Source organism: Phodopus roborovskii, unplaced genomic scaffold (assembly GCF_943737965.1).
Source record: "Phodopus roborovskii unplaced genomic scaffold, PHOROB, whole genome shotgun sequence".
Taxonomy (NCBI): Eukaryota; Metazoa; Chordata; class Mammalia; order Rodentia; family Cricetidae; genus Phodopus; species Phodopus roborovskii.
In genome coordinates this window covers 79,028-106,959 of record NW_026125039.1, presented here as the reverse complement: position 1 = coordinate 106,959, position 27,932 = coordinate 79,028, and the positions used below count along the sequence as shown (strand labels likewise).

General features: G+C 36.7%; 3 protein-coding genes across 3 annotated transcripts; all 3 read left to right on the top strand.

The window, feature by feature from the left end:
* The first annotated feature begins 240 nt into the window (after positions 1-240).
* On the top strand, positions 241-1,221 carry LOC127216097 (olfactory receptor 4F15-like). Its single transcript, XM_051176677.1, has one exon. It carries the CDS (start codon positions 267-269, stop codon positions 1,203-1,205), a length of 939 nt encoding a protein of 312 aa, XP_051032634.1. The 5' UTR covers positions 241-266; the 3' UTR covers positions 1,206-1,221.
* Positions 1,222-15,096: 13,875 nt separating this feature from the next.
* Positions 15,097-16,044, top strand: LOC127216014 (olfactory receptor 4F3/4F16/4F29). The gene has a single exon (XM_051176568.1). It carries the CDS (start codon positions 15,106-15,108, stop codon positions 16,042-16,044), a length of 939 nt encoding a protein of 312 aa, XP_051032525.1. The 5' UTR covers positions 15,097-15,105.
* An 8,792-nt stretch (positions 16,045-24,836) lies between these two features.
* Positions 24,837-25,742, top strand: LOC127215923 (olfactory receptor 4F3/4F16/4F29-like). The gene has a single exon (XM_051176450.1). It carries the CDS (start codon positions 24,837-24,839, stop codon positions 25,740-25,742), a length of 906 nt encoding a protein of 301 aa, XP_051032407.1.
* The last annotated feature ends 2,190 nt before the right edge of the window (positions 25,743-27,932 follow it).

The following is a 27,932-nucleotide window of genomic DNA, read 5'->3' as shown; positions in this document are numbered from 1 at the left end:
CAAACTTGTTATTTTTGAGCCTTTGATAAAGCTCCTTTAAAAGATATGAGATGGTATTTCAGAATGTTTGTAATTTGCAGTCCCCTGATAAGTATCCATGAAAGCATTTGCTCATATATTTGTTCATCTTTGATTTGGTTTTAAATGTTAAATCAAAAATATGTATTCATAACCCTGAGTTCCAACCTTTTGCACTATTAATATAATTATCATAATTTTCAGTTTCTTCTACTGCTGCCCTTCATGTAGCACTACAAAGGACACCAATGGAAGGAAAAAATCACTCTGTGGTGTCAGAATTTGTGTTTGTGGGACTCACCAACTCCTGGAAGATGCAAGTACTTCTGTTTGTGTTTGCTTTAATGTTTTATATGGCAAGCATGATGGGAAATTCCCTCATCATCTTCACAGTGGCTTCTTACCCTCACTTACATTCTCCCATGTACTTTCTGTTGGCCAACCTCTCTTTAATTGATTTAGGTGCTTCATCTGTCACTTGTCCCAAGATGATTTATGATCTGTTCAGAAAGCACAAAGTCATCTCCTTTAGAGGTTGCATCACTCAAATCTTCTTCATTCATGTCATTGGTGGTGTGGAGGTGGTGCTGCTTATAGGCATGGCTTATGATAGATATGTAGCCATATGTAAACCTCTTCATTATTTGACCATTATGAATGCCAAAATGTGCATTTTCATCTTAGTGTCTGCATGGGTGGTTGGCCTTATGCATTCCCTGGTTCAATTTGTTTACATAGTGAACTTGCCTTTCTGTGGACCAAATATTTTGGACAGTTTTTACTGTGACTTTCCTCGGTTCCTCAGACTTGCTTGCATAGATACCAACCAATTAGAATTAATGGTATCTGCCAACAGTGGATTCATCTCTGTAGGCTCCTTCTTCATACTGGCCATATCTTATATTGTCATCATAGTCACTGTTCAGAAACATTCCTCAAGTGGTTCCTCCAAGGCACTGTCTACTCTTTCTGCTCACATCTCTGTTGTGGTCCTGTTCTTTGGTCCCTTGATATTTATTTATACATGGCCTTCCCCCTCCACCCACCTGGACAAGTATCTGGCCATATTTGATGCAGTTGGCACTCCGTTTCTGAACCCTGTGATCTATACCCTGAGGAATCAAGAAATGAAGACTGCAATGAAGAAAGTATGCAGACAGCTACTGAAATATGGGAAGATATCCTAAATGATTGCATGGTGAACATTCATCACTTAACACAATTCCTTGTTAACCAAGTTCAGTGTAAATTATGTTCCTGGATCAGATTTGCTTACCTATGTTGACATTTGGGTGATTTTTACCCTCTGGTAGAAGAGATTTGCAACATGTTCTAGAAACAGAGAAGTAATTATATACTCATAAACAGAGATTCTAATAATGCATAGCTCAATTCCCAAAGAAGAATTTTTATGTAAAGTAGCTTTCAGTTGTACAGAAGGAATACTTAAAAGCTTAGAAAGGATATGTAAATATCTTCCTGACCCCATTTTCTGGCAGCACTCCATGGAGAAGTTATAAACTGACATTAATCTGATTAAATTTTTTTCATTTTCTATCCACTCGTATAATTTTTTCTCTGTTTAGAATGCTCAAGCATACACTCAAATGTCATGAATATATGCTGTCCAGTTAACATATGTTTATATTTATTCAAGTTTACTTATTTCCTTTCTATTTCACATACTATTTTTTATTAATTTATTTTATATAACAAAGTCCAATTAAATGAAAACAAACATTTATACACAATATTTGGGAATTTGGGCGTTGTTCGTTCCAAACTACTTCCTGCTGGTAAGGGGCACTGTCATGGGGGATTCGAAGAAGATTCAGAAATCCTGGCTGTAGTCTGTAAAGCTGCTTTGTCCAGCTGTTTTGAATGTAGGATCACCTTGTACTCTGTTTCAGGCGGTCTGGCGTGATCAAACCACATTAGTCTGGAAGGAATCCACATCTTTTCATTTTCTGTGGAAACAAAAATAGAAATCCTTTTCCCCAGTTACTTGTCCTTCAACTTAAATTTTGGAGTCAAAGCATTTTTTTTTTAAAATTTAATTTATTATTTTACATGTCGATCCCAGTTCCCTCTCCCTCCCTCCCTCCCTCCTTCCCTCCCTTTTACCCTCTCTGCCCTCTCACATGCACTCTAACCACCCTCCACCCATCCCCCCACCCCAATTCCATATGTAGGGGAATGCCATCCAGTTGGGGTCATCACATACTATTTTTTTCTTAAGTCAGTTCATCAAAAAATTTGTGTCACATTTTAGAGATACAAATGAAGTTTTAATACTTTTTTCTAATCAGTTGGTACAGTATGGGTACCTAGGCACCTCACAGATACTTTATAGTATGCTAACTCATCACAAAACTGTGGAACAAATGTAGTCTTGTAGTTATGCTTCCTTTTCTATCTCCCCTTTCAATTCCTCCATGTTTCAAGCTACTTTAAGTGTGTCATTATGGTTATAGTCACCAGGTTAGCCATCTACTACACCATTGACACTGGAGGCATTGAGGGTGACAGTATTAACTACCCTTGGTCTCCACCTCATGCTCATGTTTCCTTGTGGGATTTTAGTATCTCTAAGTCTGTGCCTAGATTGAGCTTACAACATTCTTGGGAATTAGATAAATCTAGTTTCTGTAAATCATCCTTTATATCATTTGTATATTATTTGTCCCTTTTCTACTTCACTGATTAAACTGTGAGTGAGATAGACCTTACATATCTGCTACCTTAATCTTTTCTGGGTTCATAGAATGATCCATCCATTCCTTCTTGGAAGGTACTGTTTTACTAGGGGACATATTTTATACCAAATGAAACATAACACAAATTCACTAGTCTACATATGTGCTCCATGACAAGTAACTGCATTTTTAGATTTAGTGACATAGTTGGTTATAGGGCAGTTACAATGGTAATTGTAACACCACACCTCAGGGAGATGTGTTCTTCAACAGAGCATATATCCCATGATAAAATGCAGAAATAGCCGTGGTATTCTCCTATTTAGACCTCCTATTGTCTCCCCCTGTTCCAGGATTGTAAATTTGAGTTACAATTTTGGAAATCCCTAGAGCTCTGTGGCTGTAGGAATGCCCTTGTTGGTCCTGAAGTACTTTATAATCTCATAAATCTTCTTAAACTACTATGGAATTCTTTCAGTTGATTGGGTTGATTTACTCATTAAAACAGTATTTGGCTTCCTGTGTGGACCCTGAGTAATTTCTCACAACACCTGTGACACAATGAAAAGAGATGAGTCAATACATATTTATAAAAGCATATACAAATAATACAAATGCAAGGCCCAAGAAAGACCTAGAAGACTATGTTCTACATTATGCTGTCTGAAAATATATAGGCAGAGACCCTGAATTAGGGACCACAATAAAATGGTGTTGGCCTTTGTTGTGATGTCATTTTAAAATGAGAATAATTTATCAAGGAAAACAAAGCCTTCTAAATATAGCAGAATGAACATATATATGAAACCACAAAGACTGTGATAGGTAATGAGAAGCTTCAATCATATGAGAGCCATAATTCTCAATGAGGAAAAAGAGAAAATTAGTTTGGTTGATGCTTAGAAGTAAGGGGCACAAATCAAGACTCTATAGAACAAGAAGCTAAAAGTATAAGCTATAAATTTATTGCTACGAGAAACTAAGAAGATATGAAAATTATAAAGGGATATGGAATTGAAAATATGGATATATACACTGTGGTTTTGTAATGCGTTTTGTGATAAGCATTCTAGCTTTATTTTATCTAGGATTCTTTTGTAAATATCTTTTTCAAAAGTGTGAACAAAAGTTATCCATGCTCCTTTGATCCTCTTCTCCTGCTTCTTCTAGAACAAACAAACATGTCAAGAATTAAATTGTAGCTTAAATTAACAGCAAATACTTTATGACCAAGTGTTATAGATAGATCCTCTGTCCATATTAGGTTGAACTGATAATTCTCTACTGTGAACTATCTGTTCACACCTGTCTTTTACTTACATGGTAATGCTCTAAATGGGAGAATTTCTTCTTGTTTAGAGGAGAACAATTTCACATTCTCACAGAGTTCATCATGTTTTCCAAAACAAAGAGTCTTATGATGTTGTTTTATTTTGCCTAGTTAAAAAAAAATCTTCTAATTAGTGTGGTGCACTGAGTCTATATTGTCACGCAGGGAATAAAAAGGACAAAAGAAGGGAAGAAAAACAGCATCTTACATATAAATGTTTAGAAATAACTTTTTCCTCAGAATGAGTGATGAAAGTAACTGATGAGAAAGTCAGGACCTCAGCAACCTGAGAGGCAGACATGCTAGACAAGAGTTAACTATTCTAGAATATGCAATGAAAATAATGAAGATTCAGCAAATGAGTGCACATTAAACTATCACTCACATTGGCAGTTTGTGTCTTCCAGTTCCATAAAATCCTAAGCTGAAGACTTTAGACTGTAGAGATTTTTCATTTGGATTAAAAAAAGAGAAAGAAATATAGTCAAATAATTGAATACTAAGTACTAAGCAGAAGAGGCAATGTTATGTTACAGTTACAAAGTTTTCAAGCAACTCTCTGTGAATATATTGAATAAGATTTTTTTTTTTTGTGACAAGGTTTCCCTGTGTAGCTTTGAGCCTGTCCTGGAACTAGCTCTTGTAGACCAGGCTGGTCTTGATCTCATAGAGATCTGCCAGCCTCTGCTTCCTGAGTGTTGGGATTAAAGGTATATGCCATCAATGCCTGGTTTAGTAAGACATTTTTATATTTTAAAATTTTCTTTCATAGTGTCTTCTCTATTTCTACAAATTCCAAGATGAATAACCTTTTCTTCTACTTCCTGGGTTTTGTTTTGTTGAGATGGAGAAAAGTCCTTTCTGGGATGGTAGAGGACGCGGCTCAATTGGGTGATTTTTCTCTGAGTCTTGGAGCAGGCAGGCTTCACACCAGCATCTGGCTCCCAAGTCTTTATTGGTAAAATAAAAAAACTGAGATTTTGATAAAAAGCAACAATTAAGTATTCCTTCTAAACTAGATACAATGCCTCCCAGTTAATATGTATGGTTATTTCCCTACTTCCTGCCAACTGGTTGCTTGCTCTTCCTCTTGACCCATGGTTGACATTAATCTGTTTACTATAAGTAGAAAGTTCTTGGATTAGAATTATGTGCTGTGGCTGAGCCACATCACAAGTAGAAATAGGTTTTCCCAGTGAATAATGCCATTTTGGGCCTCACAGTGTGATCAAATATGTTGTAACCAATAATAAGTTAACCTTAACTAATTATAATTATAATTCTCTTTGAGAAAAAATATATTTAAATACCACTGAATGTTGTATGATAATTTAATTTGTGTTCTGACAAATCTTGCTTGGAGTCGGAGGTTGGAGCCAGCCACTAGTTGACCAAAATTAAGCAGAGTGGTTTGAGGACTGTAGGCAGAGAGAGACAGGAATTAGTAAGGTGGGTTGAGAGAGGCTCTTGGCCTTTAGGAACAGAAGAGGTAGGAGGCGACTGGTGGCTGCTCTGTTCTTTCAGGATCTTACCCAGATAATTGGCTCCTGATTTTTATTGATAAAGATTAACTAGATTCATGTTTCACTTGGCGTCCAAATTTTTAGGCATGAATTCATGCGATAGCTGCTTGCCTGTGGCTGCACACATGAGCTGCACCTGCCAGAGTCACCCACCACGGGCTGGATTTTCCTGTCTTTCTCCAAGCCCTCTGACCAAGTCTGGGGTTTTCCTCTTCAGCATCTCTACAAGTATCCAGCTTCCGCCCAAACTCCACAGGCCCCAAAGTCCAAACACCAATGGACTTAACCACCAGGGACCAGTTGGCTCTGCTTTCAGGCAGTTCCTGCCCTGTGTGCTTCTTCAGCATGATCTCCTATGTTGTTTTCCAGAGAGCTGTCTCTGTCTCCCCTTGGACTGTGGATTTCCCCTTGACACCCTTCTCAGACTTCTGCCACACTAGACACCCATCTTGACACCTTCTCAGACTTCTACTGTTGCAATGGACACCTGGCCAATCTGTGCACTATGGCACACATAATACTTGGCTTTAATAATAAAAACCCAGAGTAGGTATAGAGTAAATGTTGAAAATAGAAAAGCAAAGTGGCCAGCCACTTGAAAGTTCCAACCTTGACTAATGCTCAGACCAAAGGGGCAATCCTGTTCTCAAATTATCTCCAGACAGCATCTATCTGTCTCCACCAAACCTCGACTTCACTGAGTTCCTGTCTTTTCCCACCTTACATTGCTTGATAGTGCTGGGATTAAAGGTGTGACCATCACTGCCTGTGCTCTACCGCTAACTAGTATTTTAGGTGTGTGGCTAACTAGTGGCTTAGCTCTTACCTAGGTGTATGGCTAACTAGCTCTGCACATCAGTCTTCAGGCAAGCTTTATTTGTTAGATTACAAACACAATATCACTATAAGACATTTTCCTGAATATAAGACCAGTAGCACAGAAACTAAGATTGACAATAAATGGGACTTCTTGAAACTGAGAAGCTTCAGTAAGGCAAAGGAAAGAGTCAACAAGACAAAACAGAAGCCTACAGAATGGAAAGATATTCACCAACCCCACCTCTGACAAAGAGTTGATCTCCAAAATATATGAAGAACTCAAAAAACTAGACATCAAAAAACCAAATAATCCCTTAGAATACACCTTGTATCCTAGTTCCTCTGGTGGTGGGAATTATAGGGTGGTGATCCTTTGCTCTGGGTCTAAAATCCATATATGAGTGAGTACATACCATGTTCCTCTTTTTGTGACTGGGTTACCTCATTCAGGCTGGATTCTTCAAGTGCCATCCACTTGCCTGCAATTTTAAGATTCCATTAATTTTTCTGCAGAGTAGTATTACATTGTGTAGATGTGCGACATCTCCTTTATCCATTCCTCAATTGAGGGGCATCTAGGTTGATTCCAGGTTCTTGCTATTACAAATAATGCTGCTATGAACATAGTTGAACAGATATCTTTGTTGCATGGATGTGGATCATTTGGATATACGCCTAAGAGGGGGATTGCCGGGTCCTGTGGTAAACTAATTCCCAATTTCCTGAGGAACCGCCATACTGATCTCCAAAATGGCTGTATGAGTTTGCACTCCCACCAGCAGTGGAGGAGTGTTCCCCTTTCTCCACATCCTCTCCAGCATGAGTCATTATTGGTGTTTCTAATTTTAGCCATTCTGGCAGGAGTATGATGGTATCTCAAAGTTGTTTTGATTTGCATTTCCCTGATAGCTAAGGATGTAGAGCATTTTGTTAAGTGTCTTTCAGCCTTTTTGATTTCCTCTCCTGATAATTCTTTCTTCAGTTCTGTACCCCATTTTTTAATAGGATTGTTTGGTGTTTTGTTGACTAGTTTCTTGAGTTTTTGTATATTTTGGAGATCAGGCCTTTGTCGGATATAGGATTGGTGAAAATCTTTTCCCAGTCTGTGGGCTGCCATTTGGTCTTGTCGACTGTGTCCTTTGCCTTACAGAAGCTTCTAAGTTTGAAGAGGTCCCATTTATTAATTATTACTCTGAGTGTCTGTGCTCCTGGAGTTATGTTCAGGAAGCAGATTCCTATACCAATTTGTTAAAGGGTACCTCCTACTTTCTCTTCTAAGAGGTTCAATGTGGCTGGATTGATGTTGAGGTCTTTGATCCATTTGGACTTGAGTTTTGTGCATGGTGACAGACATGGGTCTATGTGCAGTCTTCTACACACCCTCATCCAATTGTGCCAGCACCATTTGTTGAAGACTCTGTCCTCGCCCCTTTGTATTCTTTTAGCTGTTTTGTCAAAAATCAGGTGTTCATAGGTATGTGGTTAATATCAGGATTTTCAATTCGATTCCATTGGTCTACCTGTCTATTTTTGTGCCAATACCAGGCTGTTATCAGAACTACAGCTCTGTAATAGAGATTAAAGGCAGGAAGGGTAATGCTTCCTGAAGTTCTTTTATTCTATAGGGCTGTTTTGGGTATCCTGGGTCTTTTGTTTTTCCATATAAAGTTGATTATTATCCTTTCAAGGTCGGTGAAGAATTGTGATGGGATTTTAATTTGGGGGGCCGTGAATGGAGAGGGAAGTAGGAGAAAGAGATGGGGAGGAGAGGAAAACATGTGAGACTAGGAAAATTGAGTCAGGGTAGGAATATAAGACAGGAGAGATGGAGAGAGAGAGAGAGAGAGAGAGAGAGAGAGAGAGAGAGAGAGAGAGAGAGAGAGACATAAAAGAGGGAGCCAATATTGGTTTGAAGAAAAAACTGAACCTAAAGTCTGGTAGAGACCTACAAGACTGCTGTCAACTAACAATTTGTGCAACTGTGGAAAGGTTACCATAAATGCCCTTCCCAGATAGTGAGATCAACAACTAACTTATCCACCATCATGGAGCCCTCATCTAGTACCTGTTGGAAACAGAAGGAAACAACTGAGTTGAACTAGAATCCAGATGCGGATGGAGAGGAAAAGACCAGGTTTCAGAAACACATAGAGACAGCTGACCTGAACAAGGAGGAGCTAACAGGCCCCCAGACTGATAGCTCAGAATCCAGCATGGGACTGACTCAGGCCCCCCTGAATATGGGTCTCATCCAGAAGGACTGAGCAGTCTAAGGGACCTCAGAAAGTGGAACAAGGATGTATCCCTCGTGCACAAAAGGACCTTGCGAACACATCCCCCATCGAAGGATACTGCCTTAACCTAGAGACAGGAGTGAAGTCCTAGTCCCTACTTCAAATGACCTGACAGATCTACATGACCCCACCTGGATGGCATTGCCTTACATGTGGTATTGAGGAGGGGGGATGGGAGTGGAGTGTGGTCAGGGTGCATGTGAGGGGTCAGAGAGGGTAAAAGGTAGGGCGGGAGGAAGGGAAGAAGGGAGGAAGGGAGGAAGGGAGAGGGAACTGGGATCGACATGTAAAATAACAAATAAAAAACCCCCCCAAATAATCCAATTAAAAAATGAGATGTAGATCTAAGCTGAGAATTTCAGTAGAGGAATCTTTTAAAACGGCTATAAAGCACTTAGAATTGTTCATCATTTTTCACATCAAGGAAATGCCAATCAAAATACAAAGAGATTCCATCTTACACCTGTTAGAATGGTTTAGATTAATAATACAAAAACAGTTAATATTGGCAAGGATGTGGATCAAAGGGAACATTCAACACTCTGTCATTACTGGTGAGAGTGAAAACTTGTATATCCACTTTGGAAATCAATACCACAGGTTCTCAGAAAATTGGGAATATATCTACGTGAAGTTCCAGCTATACTATTACTGGACATATACTCAAAGGATGCTCATTCCCAACACAAAAGACACTTCTATAACTCTATTCATATCAGCTTTATTCCTAATAGCCAGAAACTGGAAACAATTTAGATGTCCTTTACCTAAAAAAAAAAAAATGAATAAAGAATATGTGACACACTGTGACACTTACACAGTGGAGCTTTACTCAGCTTCTAAAAACAATGGCATCATAAAATTTGCAGGCAAATGGGTGAACTAGAAAAAATGTCACCCTGAGTGAGGTAACCTAGATCCAGAAAGACAAACATGGTATGTACTCATTCATAAGAGTATGTTAGCTTACAGCAAAGGATAATCATGCTACAGATCACATACAAAGAGAGGCTTAAGTAATAAGGGTTCAAGGGTGGGGGAGGGTCACAGGGATCTCACTGGGCAATGGAAAGAGAATATATTCCATGGGTGGACTGGGGGTATGAGGGGATGTGTACCAGAGAGATTAGTTAGGGTGTGGAGTACTGGGAGAGATGACTGGAATTGTGGGGCATTTTGGGGGCAAGGAAACTCCCAAGGAGTCCACAAGGGTGAGCCTGGTAAAGATTCCCAGTAATGGGGGACGCCCTCTGCCCTTGCACCACCCCCAAACAAAACCAAACCAAATTTAAAAGAAAAGCCAAAAATCAAACTAAACAAAGAAGCCGAACTAAACCAAACAACAAACAAATGAAAAAAAAAAAAAAAAAAAGAGTCTGGTTTTGTGTGGAAGCTGTAGTGTGGCCGATTGAGTTACACAGTTAATTCTTTAGTCCACTCATCTTTACTTGCAAGTTTTCATTGCCAAGAGTCATTGGTCTGGCTCCAGCCCTCTGGCTACTGCTATGCCACCAATAATGGACTCTTACTGGGGCTCCTCTTGGATGTCCAGTTATTACTGTGTGTTGTGGAGATCTTGCTGTTTTGGATCTGTAGGTTTGTCTCATTCACATGTGCCAACTGTTCATAGATTGGGTGGATGCTGAGGTGGGCCAACTCATAACCCTGGTTCTGGGCCTAGGTCCAGTGTTCCTTGATGGTCACTATATGGTGAGTTCTAGAACTTGCCTCAGCTAACTCACCCAGTGCAGCCTGAAGCAAGGAATGGGACCGGTTTTCCTGCTTCAGGTTTTCAGATCTGGATCACCCAAACACATGCCACTGGGGCCAGCTCCACTATTTTGCCCAGGCCAGGGGCAGGGTCCTCTCCCTGATTGCTGTGGGGGCCTGACTTTTTTTTTTTTTTTTGTTAATGAGCGCTTTATGCTATGAACTTGCCTCTTTTTATCAGCCTTGTGTCCCATAAGTTTGATTATTTTGTCTGTTCATTCAATTTTAGAAAGCTTTTTGATTTCTTTCTTGATTCCTATCTTTATCCATTTTTCTAAAGTCTTATTATGATGAGTACATACTGGAGGACCTATTTGTTCAGCTTTGCTCACATCTACATGCATAGCAGATTGCTGTGTACTGTTGTGCTGACAACTTTATGCCAATAGAATTTAGTGGTTGTCTTTATAGAGTTTGAACTTTCTTTTTAGTGATGTCAAGAAGTTTGAATGTACGAGTATTTCATAATTTCTTAATTTTAATTAAAAACATTTATTTTATGTGTATAAGTGCTTTGCTCACACATATATTTGTGTACCACGTGTGTGTGTTTGGTGCCCTTGGAGGTCAGAAGAGGGTGTCAGATCTACTGGAACTGGAGTCATACAAAGTTATGAACAGCCATGTGGGGTATCTTCAAGAACAAATGTTCTTTACCATTGAGCAATCTCTCCAGCCTCCTTTAAAAAATTGACATGTTTAAGTAATCCCATTTATGTTATTCACTGTATTGAATTTTGTAAGTAAATCTATGTTCATAGTTATAAGATTGTTCTTTTACTTAAAATGAATATTTAATGAATAGACTTTGCCTCCCAAATTATACTGTTAATTTAGTGCACATTTTAGACTTGCTTGTTGTTTATGGATTAGTATTTACTTATAGTCAGAGTTTAATTATAGTAACAATGCTACAATAATTCTATTTCTGTTTCCCTCTTTTTTCCTTAGCATCATAATATGAATTTCAAAAATTTTCAGTGTTACTGGCAAGAATAAATGGTTCTCTAGAGAAAATGTCCCTGAGCCACTAGCTGCTTCTCAGCTATATGTTTGCAGTGTTTCTTGGTCATTGGCCTCTTGAGATATGTGTTAATTAGTTTCTTGTTTTCCTGTGGCAGGATATTATTAGACCCTTTATGTTAAGGAAGCATAGGATATTTGAATCTGTAAAGATGCTGTTCTTTTCATGCAGGTAAAAATGGATGGTTGTAAAAATCTTTGAATATAAAAGAGTGCTTTTTATTTATGAACTGCTATTGGAATTGCTATAAATATGATCATATTAAAGTTCATGAGGGAGCCAAACTAGAGCAGATAGAATCCAAGCAAAGATGTTGTGCACCATAGGAGAATCATTGTGAAAATAGTTAATGTCATATTGGGAAAGAATAACAGACTTTTTGAGATAAAACCATTTGTATTTGGTGAACTCTGAAAACATTCTAAATAACAACTTTTTGTTTTAGATTAATCATAGGTTACAGCTAATTATTTTGTTCTCTGGTCATTATATAAATTATCTTAACTTCTATACCTGATAAATAAGCAAAAAATAATGATACATAAAAATAAAGGTCACAAAGTTTATATATTTTTTATTTATTAGCTTTTAAAAATGATTGGTACAAACTGGTTGTCTTATAGAATAGAATCGAATTTCCTAGGAACTTGTCAAGTGTCTTCAATGGAAACATCATAGACATCTGAGCAGAAATAAAATTTGACACAGAAATCAAAAAAATAAACACTGAAAAAGTACGTCTTAATTTTACTTTGAAATGAGATATGGACAATTTCAAAGCCATATATAAATCTGCCAAGATCTGGAATTTTGTTTCTTGTTTTGTTCATAATTTTTATCTATGTGAATTTTAATTTTGAATTGTTAGTAGGTTAAGGAGGAGTTGAAGTTTTTGACAAATCATTATTTTTCTAGTTATGATAGAAAATGAAAAAAAGAATTCAAGCAATAAAGAAGGTATTGTTAAAAGGATTTAGTTTTTTAAAGCTTTTGGGCAACTTTCTTTTATACAAATACATTATTTAAGTAATATGCAATTATTTGTATTTACATGATAAGTAAAAATAAAGCTTTTTTTAAAATTAATAGGGAGAGACTCTGGTTTTGCTTATGCTTAAAGAAGGTTTGTGACCATTTGGAAGCTAAAAATGCAAAATGTTTGAGCTAGGAACATAATGAACTTGCAGTACTTGTAGACAGAGGAGGGAAATGACGAGGATGGGTGAATGCTCACATGAACACTAGCAAACCTTGTCAGTGTATTTCCATTTAATTCAAAACTTTACTTGGAAATAATCAAAGTTTTGCCCTTCATGATGATTAAATGTCTGGAAATCTGTTTAGGAAGATTACTGAAATTGGTGTGAATCAAGGAAAATAACCGAATAACACAAGGAAAAGGCTTAGTAACATTGTACCATGGCATCTGCATCTAGAAACCTTTTAAAGAATTTTCCTCTTAATTGTATATTAGAATATGACTTTTGCTTAGTGGTTTCAAGTATTTATGCCAAACATTATCAGTTTCTATATTACTGGATATTTGAATATGTTCTAGACTTACATCTTATTTTAACTTCAAACTCATTTTAAAAAATCCTAATCCTTGTTTAGATGATGGGGATTGGCAATGTGAAAGACTGATCAATTCTCAACTGACAACTACTCAGCCAGAAATAGTTCCAAGAACTTTAGCACTTGAGAAATACTTGGGGATGTAATATAGATTTTTATTTCTGAAGATGTGGACCAAAAGCATTGCAAATCATATTTCATGAATTATTTTTACTTAGAATAAATGTAATAATTTACTTTTGTTATGGTGGTATACATTTCAAACTATATAGCTTTTTTAAAATTTTATTTTCTTCATCTTTTTTTTCTTTTCTTTTTGTTTTCTTCTCCTTTCCCCAGAACTCCTCCAATTTTTCATCTCATATATTCTGTCACTTCTGGACTCTGCCCAGTTTCTTTACTTGTACTCTTTAGTTTTACATTCAGTTATATTTTCATGTGGCATTTAATAATCCAAGTGCATCTTCTTCTGTTCTTCAGCAAATACTTATTTGTTCCTATTTTATATTTGTGACAATGCTGTGATTTGAAATTTTCAGATAAGAGCAAATTTTCAGTGCCTTTCTTGATGGAGTTGGTATCTAGTTTATGTGATATTATTGAAAAAAATCAGTAATAGGCATTACTGTTATCATATGAAATAGTGTTCTATGAGTATAAATATATTAAATTTATAATTGAAAGTTTATATTTTACCACCCAAACAATCTGAATAGTATAACATACCATTGGAAATACATTTTGAAGTATGTATATTTGATTTGTAGCCTTGATGTCCTATTTTTCCTGATAATATTTGTTTTTTTATTCATTAGATTTTCAAATGTGCTGGACGTTATAAAAGAAATATTAATGTTATTTAATATTTAGTGTTAAAAATACACAGTGAATATATTACTATATTTTATTGTTTAACACTAAATCTTAAGAGAAAATTAAACTACTTTATGTGGATTTGACATGTAATCTGAGGCTCAATGTTCAGTCATCCTGGTAATTTGGACCCAATGACCATATTCTGTTTATCTGTCACACTGCTTGATCAGACACAATTAGATCTGCAAAATAGTGTGATAAACTCTTGTATTAAGGGTTGAACAAAATACTTTGTATGACATCATGGTTCTTATCAGACTTTTGAACATGCAGACTATAGACTGAATAATTCAGGGCAGTGATGATCATCCTCTTGTTTTGTTTATTATTTTCTATCAATTGCCAATAGCTCCTCAGCTAGGCATGGGACTTCATGACCACTTCTTTTTTCTATGTTGAAGTTTTGTATGGCTTAAGCCTTTGCAGGTCTTGTGGATGCTGTCACAACCCTTGTGAATTGCATATGTGGAAATGCCCTTCTATCAGGAAATCACAGTTTTCTTGCTCTTTCTAGATTTTAAAACTGTTCTGCCTCCTTCTTCTGCAGTAATTCATGAGCCTTAGGAGATAAGGTATGCTACAGACATCTTTCTTAAGGCTAAGCATTCTCAAATCTCTCCTCGTTATCTTGGTCAGTTGTAAATCTCTTTGTTAATTGTCATTTACTATAAAACTCAATTTCTTTGATGAGGGTTGAGAGATGCATTAATCTATGAGTACAACAATAGGTCATTAGGAGTCTGTATAATGCTATGTTAGTTTAACAGAGTAATTGTAGTAAGTTATCCTCTCAAACTTGTGACTTTTTTAGTCACTAGTTCTCATCCCTGTTTCAACTTGGAAAAGTCAGCATAATATTCACATGGAAACTTCACCCTTGTAAGTAAGCTTTTATAGTGCTAGCAGGTGATATGCATAACACTAGAGGAGAAAAGTAGTCATGAAACTTGTTATATTTAGACTCTTTGTTAATACGACATTCAAGAAGTATGAAGTGATGTTTCAGTGTGATTGAAATGTGCATTTCTCTATTAAATAGTCATGTTCAGATATCTGTTGTTCTTTAGGTTGATCATGACCTTAAAGTACAAATAAAGTTTCACACGTTTCAGATTTGTCATTTTAGTCTATTAATATAATTATCCTAATTCCCCTTTAGGTAGCACTGACAACAAAGTCAATGGAAAGAGTGAATCATTCTGTGTCATCAGAGTTTGTGTTCCTTGGACTCACCAACTCCTGGGATATCCAACTGCTGCTTCTTGTGTTCTCCTCAGTGTTGTATATGGCAAGCACAATGGGAAACTGTCTCATAATTTTCACAGTGGCTTCTGACCATCGCTTACATTCCCCTATGTACTTTCTTCTGTCCATCCTCTCCTTCACTGATGTGGGTATTTCTTCTGTCACTTCACCAAAGATGATGTATGACTTATTCAAAAAACACAAAGTCATCTCCTTTAGTGGTTGTGTAATTCAAATCTTCTTCATTCATGCCATTGGTGGTGTGGAGATGGTGCTGCTCATGGCTATGGCCTTTGACAGATATGTGGCCATATGTAAGCCTCTCCATTATCTGACCATAATGAGCCTCAAGACGTGTATCTTCTTCTTAATTACTGCCTTAGTAGTTGGCCTTATGCACTCTGTTATGCAACTGGCTTTCATAGTAAATTTACCTCTCTGTGGCCCTAACATATTGGACAACTTCTTTTGTGACCTTCCTCAGTTCATCAAACTTGCTTGTATAGATACATACAGATTGGAATTACTGGTCTCAATCAATAGTGGATTCATGTCTATAGGTTCCTTCATCATACTGCTCATTTCCTATATTGTCATTATATTTACTGTTCTGAAACACTCTTCAAGTGGTTCCTACAAAGCTTTGTCTACCCTTTTAGCTCATGTGACTGTGGTGGTATTATTCTTTGGTCCTGCCATATTTTTATATACATGGCCTTCTTCATTCACACACTTGGATAAGTTTCTGGCCCTATTTGATGTAGTTGTCACTCCTTTTTTGAACCCCATGATCTACACATTGAGAAATCAAGAAATGAAGATAGCAATTAGGAGAATATTCAGCCAGCTAATGGGGTATAGAAAAAGCTCCTGAATAACTACATTGTAATAGCCTTCTTTGAGCATGGAATTTCATTATTAACCAACCTCTCAGGATAACATTCTTTGCATATTTTGATGTGTTTATTTATACATATATAAATATACACACATCATACATACATACATACATACATACATACATACATACATGCCATTTTATCTGATGTTTGAAAGGAAAGGGTACATTTTTACAAATGTCACCACAAAATTCCATATATTTATAGTGCAATGATCGTATTAATTAGGATTCTTAATTCTTAAGGGTTGGAATTTGTTTTAAAAAAACTCTTAGACATATAGAAGAGGAAATTTTTCTTTAAGACTTTTAGAACAGAGAAAATTTTCATTTTGAGTAGAAAATACTCTTGTGAACTGTATTTGTTGGCTATATTCCATAGAACATAGCCAAATTCAGTAGACATTGAATTAGGTTATTTTCCATGTCTGTAGCTTGCACACACATTTTTACAATTTTGTGGACTTTTCAGGTTTTGGACAGAGTTCAGGAATTTCAGAGCACCCATAGAAGTCTAAAATGTGCAGCCAGAGGAGCTGTGTGGAAAGCAGGAAGAAGCCAAGGAAACATGCTGAGTTTTTCTGCCTGAGGGAGAGTTTGTTACTCAAAGCCATTCAATTTCTATTCATCTTTCTTCTGTATGTTTGCACCCTTTTTGTCTATAAATCATGATTTTGTTTTTGAGGATTGTATCCATGCGTACAGCATTTATATAATTTTCACATTTCCTTCTTGGCCTTGTAACTCTTCTCATGTCATTCTCCAATTTGTCATAAATTCATGAATGCTTCTTTAATTATTGCTGTGCATATATTCATATCGACAATTTTTCTGAGTCCACTTAGTATTACAAATATGCTTTGGTGAATAACATGTGAATGGATACCCTATTAGGGATGTCACCGCTGCTGAATACTGATTCAAACACTCTCAGAATCCACTAATTGCCCACAGCAGAATGGCAATATTAGGTTATCTTCTAGAGTCTATGATGCCTAGAGCCATGGGTAACTGTCTAAGTTTACAGTACCAAGCATGGTTTCCCTTGCACTGGGTCCAGTTAGAAAACCACTGGTTATTTTCCAGGTGGAAGTGCCAATCTTGCACTATTGGGGTTTTCTTGCCAGGCTGTTCATTGTTATGGTCCATAAGCTTTATAGTTGTGCAGCAGTATTGATTGCTTTTCTCTTTTGCAGCTTGAATGGGACCTTCAAATATTATGAAAGAACTGAATCAAGATAGAGAAGTGAGCTCATTGGTTAAGGCAATAGGTATGGAGGAGTGTAGTTACCTGTGCTCCTTGCCATACTGATGATGTCATTATGAGCAACACATGCCAGACATGTAGCTGCAAAGGTTGCATTTTAACCTTGGAGTATTCCTACCTTGGCATCCCTAAAATTCAAATTATATTCTTTACATAAGCAAAAGGAGATCAATATTAAAATTCATATGGAAATATGAAAGGATAGAAGATGGGTTAGTAGACAATGTGCTTGACACATAAACTTGAGGACTTGAGATATGATCCCCAGAAGCTGGGCAGGCATAGTAGACACATGTAATCCTCAGGATATGTGGGCTATTTAGCTACACTAGCTGATTGTTGAGCTCTGGATTCAATTGAGAGACCTTGTTACAGTAAGTAAAATGTAACTACCCCCCCACAATCCCATCACTACTTTCTTGACTTCTATGGGTATCACAAAGGCAATGGATACATATCTGATGATTCAAAGCTTACATTTACAAATGAGAGAAAACATGTGACCTTCATTTTGCTGGGTCTGGCTTACTTTGCTCAGAATGATCCATTTCTAATTTCATCCATTTACATGTAAATTTTGTAATTTAATTTTTAATGAAATGAAAGTTTTTTGAGGCAGGGTATCACTATGTAGCATTGGACATTCTGGGACTCACTCTGTAGATAAACTGGCCCCAAACTCACAGAAATATATCTGCTTCTACCTTATGAACATTAGGATTAAAGGCATACACAACCATGTCCAGCCATAATTGTTAGCTTTTATATCCACATAGGTTATTGATGCCTCAAAAATCCCTGTTTTATTATGATCTTTCTACTCAGTGTTATACTATGAGTTATCAAATTCTTTGGTCATATAGGTCAAACCAAGTAAGTCTCCAGAGAAGAGGATCCTGTAACCATGTGATCCTTCTAATTTGCTGTCGTTTTGTAGTGTCCTTTGGTCAGTGGCCTCTTGAGGTGTATATAATTAGCTTCTTATCTCCCTGTGGCACTTTATGTGAGAGAACACAGAGAAATCTGTCGCTGCCAAGATGCTGTTGTTATCATTCAGGTAAGATGGATGGATGGAAATAAAGTTAATGCTTGAGTCTTATTCTCAGATGGTAGTGTGTGCTTGCAACTATTGTAGATATGAGTCACATCCTAAACCGGTTTAGGAAGACAGGAAATGTAGAGGGAAGTTAAGAAAAGAAATTGAACATCACAAGGGACTAGTTAAACAACTGAAGTACTTGAAAAGGTGAAATAACTGATCCAGAACCACATTGTAAATGGCCTTGGGAAGTCAAACATCCTTGCAACATTTTCTATTAAACTTATAAGTAACCATCCTATGATCAATGATACTTAATTGAATGAATGATACAATATCTTATGAACTGTTATCCAAGGAAAATATCAATAATATATACAAAAAGGAGAAAATTTGTATATTTCTCTTCACTTTTAAAAATAGGTGAGTATGAACTATTTTCCTTTTATGAAAGCTTTGGTCACTATTCTGTAAAATAGGATCAAAATTTTAGAAATTTTCATGTTTTCCAGATTGGAAGAGTGTTACCAATAACCTGACCAGAAGTAGATTTTAACAGGAGACCAAAATTTCCAGTGCTGTACACAGAAGTTCTGATAAAATGTCATTTCTAAATCTCAAAGTAAATAGTACTCAGAAATGCAAGTTTAATTTATTATTCTTGTTTTCATCTGCCCTTTATAGTTGGAGTTTTTTGTATTCATTTGATTCTTATCAGTGATCTTATCAGAAAGACCTTAAGGAGGTATGAGGCCAGCTTTCACATAAACATCTATTTAAAAATTATAAAGGATTGTTTATATTTCTCAAATTGTTAAGTAAATGCAGTGATGTTCTTAAATTAGGAGGGTCTAAATTTTCTTGGGTTTAAGGCTTTGAAACACTCTGCAAAGTGAAAATACAGATAAGATTTAACTGAGGGAGTAAAATTCCCAACTAAAAATGTTTTATGTCTAATTATTGTAAGCTTAATTTTTTTTTTCAAAATTATATACCAACTTTTCACATTCACAGTTCTTTTTTATTTTTCTTTTATTCTTATTTATTCCTTTCTTTTACTTTTTTTGATCTTTGAGAATAATTTCATTAGCATTTAGGGAAAAATACTCCAAGGAAGGGTGCTATTTCAGAAGCAGGAGATAAGGGAGAGAGAGAGAGAGAGAGAGAGAGAGAGAGAGATTCCATGAGTTAAGGTAGCACATGGTGATGAGCTCTTTAAAGAAAGCAAACCGAACCAAACCAAACCAGAACAAAACAAAACAAAAAGACCAAAGAACCTGAAAAAGCATGTGTATGAAGAAAGATTAAAAGCAAATACTACAATTCATTTAATCTAGCATTTCATAACTTTATGCGACCCCTTTGCCTATCTTTTTATATTATATAATCATGTACTTGCTTTGCAACAACTCAAACATATCATTTTCATTTTTTGTTTCATTTTTTAATGTTTATTTTTTTCTTATATTATATCCCTACAGCAGCATCCCCCTTCCTCTTACCAACTCCTCCACTTTTTTCCCCTTCAAAAAAAGTAGGCCTCCCAGGGATATCCTCTGAACATGACCTAATAAGACTCAATGAGACTAGGCACAAATCCTTATATTACAGCCGGATGTGGCAACCCAGTAGGAGGAAAAAGGGTTCCAAACACAGGCAAAAGAGTCAGAGACACCCCTACTCCCACTGTTGAAAGTCTCACAAAACACTAAGCTACACAACCATAAAGTTTATGCAGATGATCTAGCTCAGACCATATAAGGTTCACATTTGTCACTTCAGTTTCTGTGAGCCCCTAAGAGCTTGGCTTAATGGATTCTGTGAGCCTGTGTTCTTCTGATGTCCTTGACATCTTTGGCTCCTACCATCCCCCCTCTCCTAATTTTGTGGGGTTTCACTGGCAGTTTTGGCTGTGAGTCTCTGAATCAACTTCCACCAATTGCTAGATGAAGTTTCTCTGATGACATTTGGGCTAGGCTATGATCTATGAGTACAGCAGAATATAATTAGGAATCATCTCATTGAGTTTTTAAAATATTTTGCCAGTCTTGTTTTGTCCTATTCTAGGTCTCTGCCTCTTGTTTCTGGCCATTTGGGCAGTGTCAGGAATGGATTCACTCTCTTAGAATCAGCCTCAAGGTGGACCAGTTATTGTCTGGCTACCTTCATAAGTTCTGTACCACCATTATCCCAGCACATTTTACAGGCAGGATACATTGTAGTTTGAAGGTCCTAAGCCTGGGTTGTCTTCCTAGTCCCACTGCTAGGAGCCTTTCCTGGTATTAGGGATGGCCAGTTTGGGCTCCATATCTTAAATGACTAGAAGACTTCATCATGGTCATTCTCGTAGATTCTAGGGAGTTTCCACTGCACTAGGTTTCTACACTGCTCTCATGGTCCACCAATTCCAGTCTTCTCTCCCAGTAATTTCCCCATTCCTCCTACTCCCCCTGCCTGATGACCCTGTTCCCATTCCCACCCACACTTGCAAAATCTATCCTGCTTTATTGTTTCAGGGGGATCACCTCTCCCCCACTCCCCCACTCCCCCGAGCCATGCTGGTAACTTAGCCTTTCTTGGTCTGTGGATTGTATCATGATTACCCTTTACTTATCAGCTAATGCCTAATTTAAGTGAGTATATACTATGTTTGTCTTTCTGGGTTAGGTTAGCTAACTCATGATGATTCTTTCTAGTTCCATCCATTTGCCTGCAAATTTCATGATGTCATTGTTTTTAACAGCTAAGTAATACTCCATTGTGTAAATGTAACACATCTTCCTTATTCATTCTTCAGCTGAGAGACATCTAGGTTGTCTGCCATTTTTAGTTATTAGGATTAAAGCTGCAATGAACATTGTTGAGCAAGTGTCCTTGTGGTAAGATGGAGCATTCATTGGAGCATTCTATACCTAAGAGTGGTATAGATGGATCTTCTGTATTCTGAACTTTCTGAGAGCCTGCCATCTGGGTTTCCACAGTGGCTGTACAAGTTTGTACTCTCACTAGCAATGAAGGGGTGTTCCCCTTTATCTCCATCATTGTCAGCATGATCTTCACTTGTTTATTTTGTGTTGTTGTTGTTTGTTATTTTTTGACCTAGACATTCTGAGAGGTGTAAGAATCTCATAGGAATTTTGATTTGAATTTCCCCGATGTCTAAAGATGTTGAACATTTTCTGTTTCTATCTAGATAGTACTTATTTTGCAGCTTTTTTTGAATCTATAGTTTGGATAACCTGACGAGAAAACAGATATAGGGTTCACACCTGTAGGGGTTGATGTTTAATTGAGAAATGAATTAATGAATCAAAATTTGTATTGAATACTAAATGTAGATACAGGGTTCCATGAGGGCTACTGTTCTGTTTACTTTTGAAATTTCATTATTTGGTCACTAAAATGATATGAATGATGTAATGTCTTACTAAGTTGGTGATAGTACATTTTGAAATGTATTTTGGGCATGGGGGTGTGATGTCTTCTGCTTATTCACTGTTATGAGCAAGAGAAAGAAAGAAAATCATGGATATTATGATCGTTTATTAAGAATCCACAAGTGGAGCATCTGTCCATTGAGGGCATGATTGTGTCTATGGCCATTCCACCCATATCCTGCCCAATCCTTGCCAAATACACAATTTTGATCTTTGTTTAGTTCATATAACTTAACTGAAGTAGCCATTTAAATATGTTTAGATAGAGAAATAAAACACAAGGTCAAGGTTTTCAGTATCTATACTGATAGTAGACAGTCCATGACTGAACCTTGAGCTTAATCTTGGGTCCTGAATCCAGAGCCTAGATGTTGTCTACTAAGCATCGCTTCTCTAAAGAAACCTAAACTACAATATAATAATTCTTCTTATAGAATTGTAGATAAAATACTCTCATGTCATGCTTTAACCATCCACATCATGTGGAATATATAATAAATTAGATGCACATCCAGGCTTCATGGACTGATGGTCTAGGAGAGTTTAAGATTTGATATGTGAGTTTTATAGTAATATCAGATTGCTAGAGAAACTCCCTAATACTTACAATTTGTGTACTTAACATGATGCACACCAGTATCTGGCATTTCATAGAATTATCATCTTCTGTGAACCCATTCTCATTGTTTAAGGGAAAGGAATTATATATTGGTGTCCCTATATTTGGAGCATGAGTCTCAAATTCAGTTAATCCAATTAAAGACTAACAAATGCTAATGATATAAAGGGAGATGTTACAGTTATGGTCAATATTTGATATACACTGAAATTAAATATACTTAGGAGATGAGATGAAGTAAGGGCTTATATGTTAGAATAAACTGTAATTTTCAGGATAGATATGATATTGAAAAACATGAACTTTTTTTCTTGGTATTTGACAGAACCAGGCTATATATCAGTTTTCAAAGAAAATGAAATAACTTAGGTTTGATTGATATTTATCATGTTGAGTGCTCAATCTCATAAGGAATATCTCTGTATTAATTTGGGAGCTATCAAGGCTTTTAAATTTATAGACGTTTTCATGTACTATAACACTACACCATGACTGCCACCACCTTCTTGTGTTGTCACAATAGGAAAATATGAGCATAAAACACTTTTATTCTTCATCTTTTATAGAAGTTTAATTACCAAATATATGTAGATATTTATGGTGTTTAATGAGATTTTTTTTTAATACAAATGAACATTGTTTGACTAAAGGGAATTGAGTAGCACTCACATCACATACCTACTCTTGATAAGAACACTGAAAAATCTATTTGGAAATATTCAAGTATGTGACATAGAGCAGATTTTAACCACAGTCACCATGATGTACAAGAAATCCATGAGTGCTTCACCTTGTTTATCTGTGTATTTTTCTCTTTTGACAAATATCTTCCATTTTTACCTTCTAACCCCATCTTACTTGCTTAAGGTATATCATTGTATTTTCTTCTATGAGTATACCTTTTTGATATTGATTTGCTTAATATTTTTATAAATATATTTTGATCATACTCTTTCCCCTACCCTAATTCTTCCCAGATCTTCCCCCAAATATTACCTATTCAAATTAATTTTCTCACTCTTTCAAAAATATCTGAAAATCAAGCCAAACTACCCCAAAGTCAAAAAGTACCAAAACAAAACAGATCCAACCAACTAACCAAACAACCAAATAAACAGCTATATTAACAAGCACACAATAATATGAGTGAATTTCATGTTGGCCCACTTTTCCTGAGCATGGGACCTTCCTTGGGTTGCAGCTGATATTCCCAGTGTTACTCTAGTGAACAAAACTAATACTGCCAGCAGGTATACATTTAAAATAGATTCTTGTCTCCTCCCCCTTCTCAGTGCTGGGAATTTGTCTGGCTCAAGCTTGTGCAGGTCTTATGTGTGCTATCACAGTCTCTGTGAGTTCAGTTGTGCATCATTCATGTTGTGTCTCACTATGAGGTCATCCACCACCTTTGGCTCTTATGATCTTTTGACCTTCTCTTCCTGGCTTCTTTAGGTTCCATTTCTACTGATATCTCTCAGTAACTGAGTTTCCAGGATTTTATTTTCACTTACTACCATGACTTCCAGCCTTTTTAATGTCATTACAAAATACAAAATTCTTTAAATGATACATAATAGTCTTGGGTCCTCATGTGTATCTATCACAGAAGACAGATTGCTAACTTATAATGTTTATGGGTAATACTAAAATAAAAGTGAAAAAGATAGTTTTGAGTTGATATGTCATTTCTTCAGGATACACTGAAGGTGAGAATTTCTCTATCATAGGATCATTCTTCTTTAGTGTTTCTTTTCTCCTTATAATCTGTGCATTTCTCTTTTTGTTTTGTACTATTGAGGATTTTATATGTTAGCAAATGCATATTTATTGTGCTACAAATCCAGACTTCCCTTAAAATTTGGACAGCATTACATCATGTTCTCACCAACAGTTTATAATGATGCTTTTTAAAAAGATTATTTCTAAAAATTTTATGTGTGTTTATATCTATGTATATGTCATGTGTGGACAGGTGCCCGTGGAGGCCAGACAAGGGCATTGGATCCTCTGGGACTGGAATTACAGGCACGAGTAGGTAGGTGCTTGATGTGAATATTGCTAACTAAACTTGGGTTCTATAGAAGACAAGAAGTGCTCTAACTGCTGAGGTATCTCTGTAGCCTCTTTAAATCCATCCAACTTTGTTATCTTTTGGTTATTATTGTTTTTTTTTTACAAAGTTCCTTTTCACATGTGGCAAGTCATAGTTCACAATAGTTTTAATTTACAATTCTCTTATGATTATTCATGTTTAGCACTTATTCATATCTGTTTGACATTAGGTTAGTTGTAATGTTTTTATAGTTATAGGCTTCTATAACTTGTGGAATCTCCTATTTTGTTAGTTCACCTGTAAATTACAGTTTCTCCCATTTCCTCCTTCAGGTAGCACTGCCAACAGAGCCAATGGAAGGAGTGAATCACTCTGTGGTGTCAGAGTTTGTATTTCTGGGACTCACCGACTCTTGGAATATCCAGTTATTCCTCTTTGTGTTCTCCTCCACATTTTATGTAGCCAGCATGATTGGAAACTCCCTCATTGTGTTTACTGTGGTTTCTGACCCTCACTTACACTCTCCTATGTACTTTCTTTTGGCTAACCTCTCCTTCATTGATTTGGGTATTTCTTCTGTCACTTCTCCCAAGATGATTTTTGACCTGTTCAGAAAGCATAAAGTCATCTCCTTCAGAGGCTGTGTCACTCAAATCTTCTTCATCCATGTCATTGGTGGTGTGGAAATGGTTTTACTCATAGCCATGGCCTTTGATAGATATGTGGCCATATGTAAGCCTCTCCATTATTTGACCATTATGAGCCGAAAGATGTGCATCTTGTTTTCAGTAGCTTCTTGGGTTGTTGGCCTTATTCATTCTCTGGTTCAGCTGGCTTTTGTAGTAAACTTACCTTTCTGTGGACCAAATGTGTTGGATAGCTTCTACTGTGACTTTCCCCTGTTCATTAAACTTGCCTGCATAGATACATACAGACTGGAATTACTGGTCTCAATCAATAGTGGATTCATGTCTGTGGGCTCCTTCTTTGTACTGATCATTTCTTATATTGTCATCATATTTACTGTTCAGAAACACTCTGCAAGTGGTTCCTCCAAGGCTCTGTCTACACTTTCAGCTCATGTGACTGTGGTGGTCTTATCCTTTGGTCCTGTGATGTTTTTCTATACATGGCCTTCTTCCACACACTTGGATAAGTTTCTGGCCATATTTGATGCAGTTGTCACCCCCTTTTCTGAACCCTGTGATCTATACATTCAGAAATCAAGAAATGAAAATGGCAATGATAAGAGTATTTAACCAGATAATGGGTTATAGACAAATTATTAAACACTTGACCTGTGAACATTTTTACTGAGCACAGAAGTTCATTGTTAATCAATTTCTAAGGATAATATTTCTTTCCTATTTTGATATGCTGATTTAAAAACATATATGCTATTTTGGTTTATACTTAGAATAAGGGACAATAGTCATGGAAGCACAAATTAAATATATTCCTATCTCAAAATGTAATAAAGTTCAATTCCCAAGTAATAATATTTACACGATGCAAACTCAGACTGAAAGAAAACAGATGTTTATTTTAAGGTCTTCAGAACCGGAAAAACTCTCTCTCCTTTAAAAGTATTTATTTGTATTTCAAGTTTATGTTTGTATGTGTGTATCTTTACTCATGTATGTGCAGGTCCCTCTGGATTCAAGGAGAGGGCATTGATATGCTGATGGTGGAGTTATAAGTTCTTTTGAACCAACCACCTGAATTATGTGCTGGGAACCAATCTTGGGTCCTCTGAAAGAGTAGTGTAGACCCTTAAAAGACGAGCCATCTCTATAGACTGTCGGTTTTGAATGGAACTGTTTGTGATAAGCAAAGACTTCCTGTTACATTCCACAGAACATTTTATACAAGAGTTATTGAAGTGGGTAACTTTTCCATGTGTGTGTCTTATATGCTGGACTTTTACAGTTATGGAAGAATGTTAGAATTTTTGAGTGCATATCAGAGTCTTACAAATGCATGTTCTTGAGAAGAAACTGTGTGAGTTATAGTTGGAACAACAAAAAGGTGCCAAGGAAATGTTGATTTTTCTTCTGATTATAGTGTACTCAAAGGCATTTAATACCATTAACTTTTCTTCCTATTGTTTGTCAACTTACTTTTTAATTTTGCCTTCCCATAGTACTCCAAGAGAAGTTTGGGCGACATTTGGATGGTGGAATACTGTTGTAATCAAAACACTTAATATACATTTTTAGTGGCATGCTGGTTCTCTATAAATTTATGGGACCACTGATAGTTTTAGAGTTTCCTTCCATGTTCTCAACCTCACCTTTTAGTTACTCCATGTTGCAGTGTATCTTTGTGATAAAAGCCATAAGCAATGACCATAGTGAGATAGACACAACATTCCTGGACCCTCGTCAAAACTCCTTTCAGATACTCTTCTGTTGCTAAGAGTCATATGGATACTGTGGTTAATGTTCCATAGAGTCACTCCCTTCATATGCTCCAGCACATCATAGTGCAGATGTTAGAGTGGGCCAACCCAAGGACTAGAATGTGGGTCTGGTAGTAGCTGAGCTGGTCAGTCCAGGCCACTGGGACCACCCCACTCAGGTGAGGGGCAGAGTCAGCTCTCATAGGCCCATGCCATCAGGGCCAGCTCTCTCACAGTCATGGTGAGGAGTGGGGCCATCCCCCTGAGTATGGAAGTTGAGGGGGTTAGTTCTCCCATAAGGGTTAGGACCAATTTTCCAGCTGCAGTGTCCAGTGAGGGCAGGGCCAGCTATTCCAGGGCCAGTGAAGGGTGGAATAGTTCCTATGGGTCCATGTGGTAACATAGGACATTAACATCAACACAGATCCCAGCTGTAGCAGGGCCATGGAAAACCAGAAGTGGTCCTGGCACCAGCTCAGACATCAGCATGGAATTACTGGTCTCAATCAATAGTGGATTCATGTCTGTGGGCTCCTTTCGTACTGATCATTTCTTATATTGTCATCATATTTACTGTTCAGAAACACTCTGCAAGTGGTTCCTCCAAGGCTCTGTCTACACTTTCAGCTCATGTGACTGTGGTGGTCTTATTCTTTGGTCCTGTGATGTTCATCTATACATGGCCTTCTTCATTCATACACTTGGATAAGTTTCTGTCTATATTTGATGCAATTGTTACTCCTTTTTTGAATCCAGTGATCTATACATTCAAAAATCAAGAAATGAAAATGGCAATGATGAGAGTATTTAACCAAATAATGGGTATAGACAATTTATTAAACATTTGCAGTCTGGCCACTTTTAATTTTGTATAGAAATTCATTGTTAACCAATTTTTGAAAAAAATATTTCCTTGCTTATGTTGATATATTTACTTACATTCATATATGGGCTCTTTGGTCTTATACTTAGTAAGGAATTCCATTATCTCATTTATTTATAAAGCCAAGATATAACAAATTTAAATTCCTAAAGAATAGTATTTTCC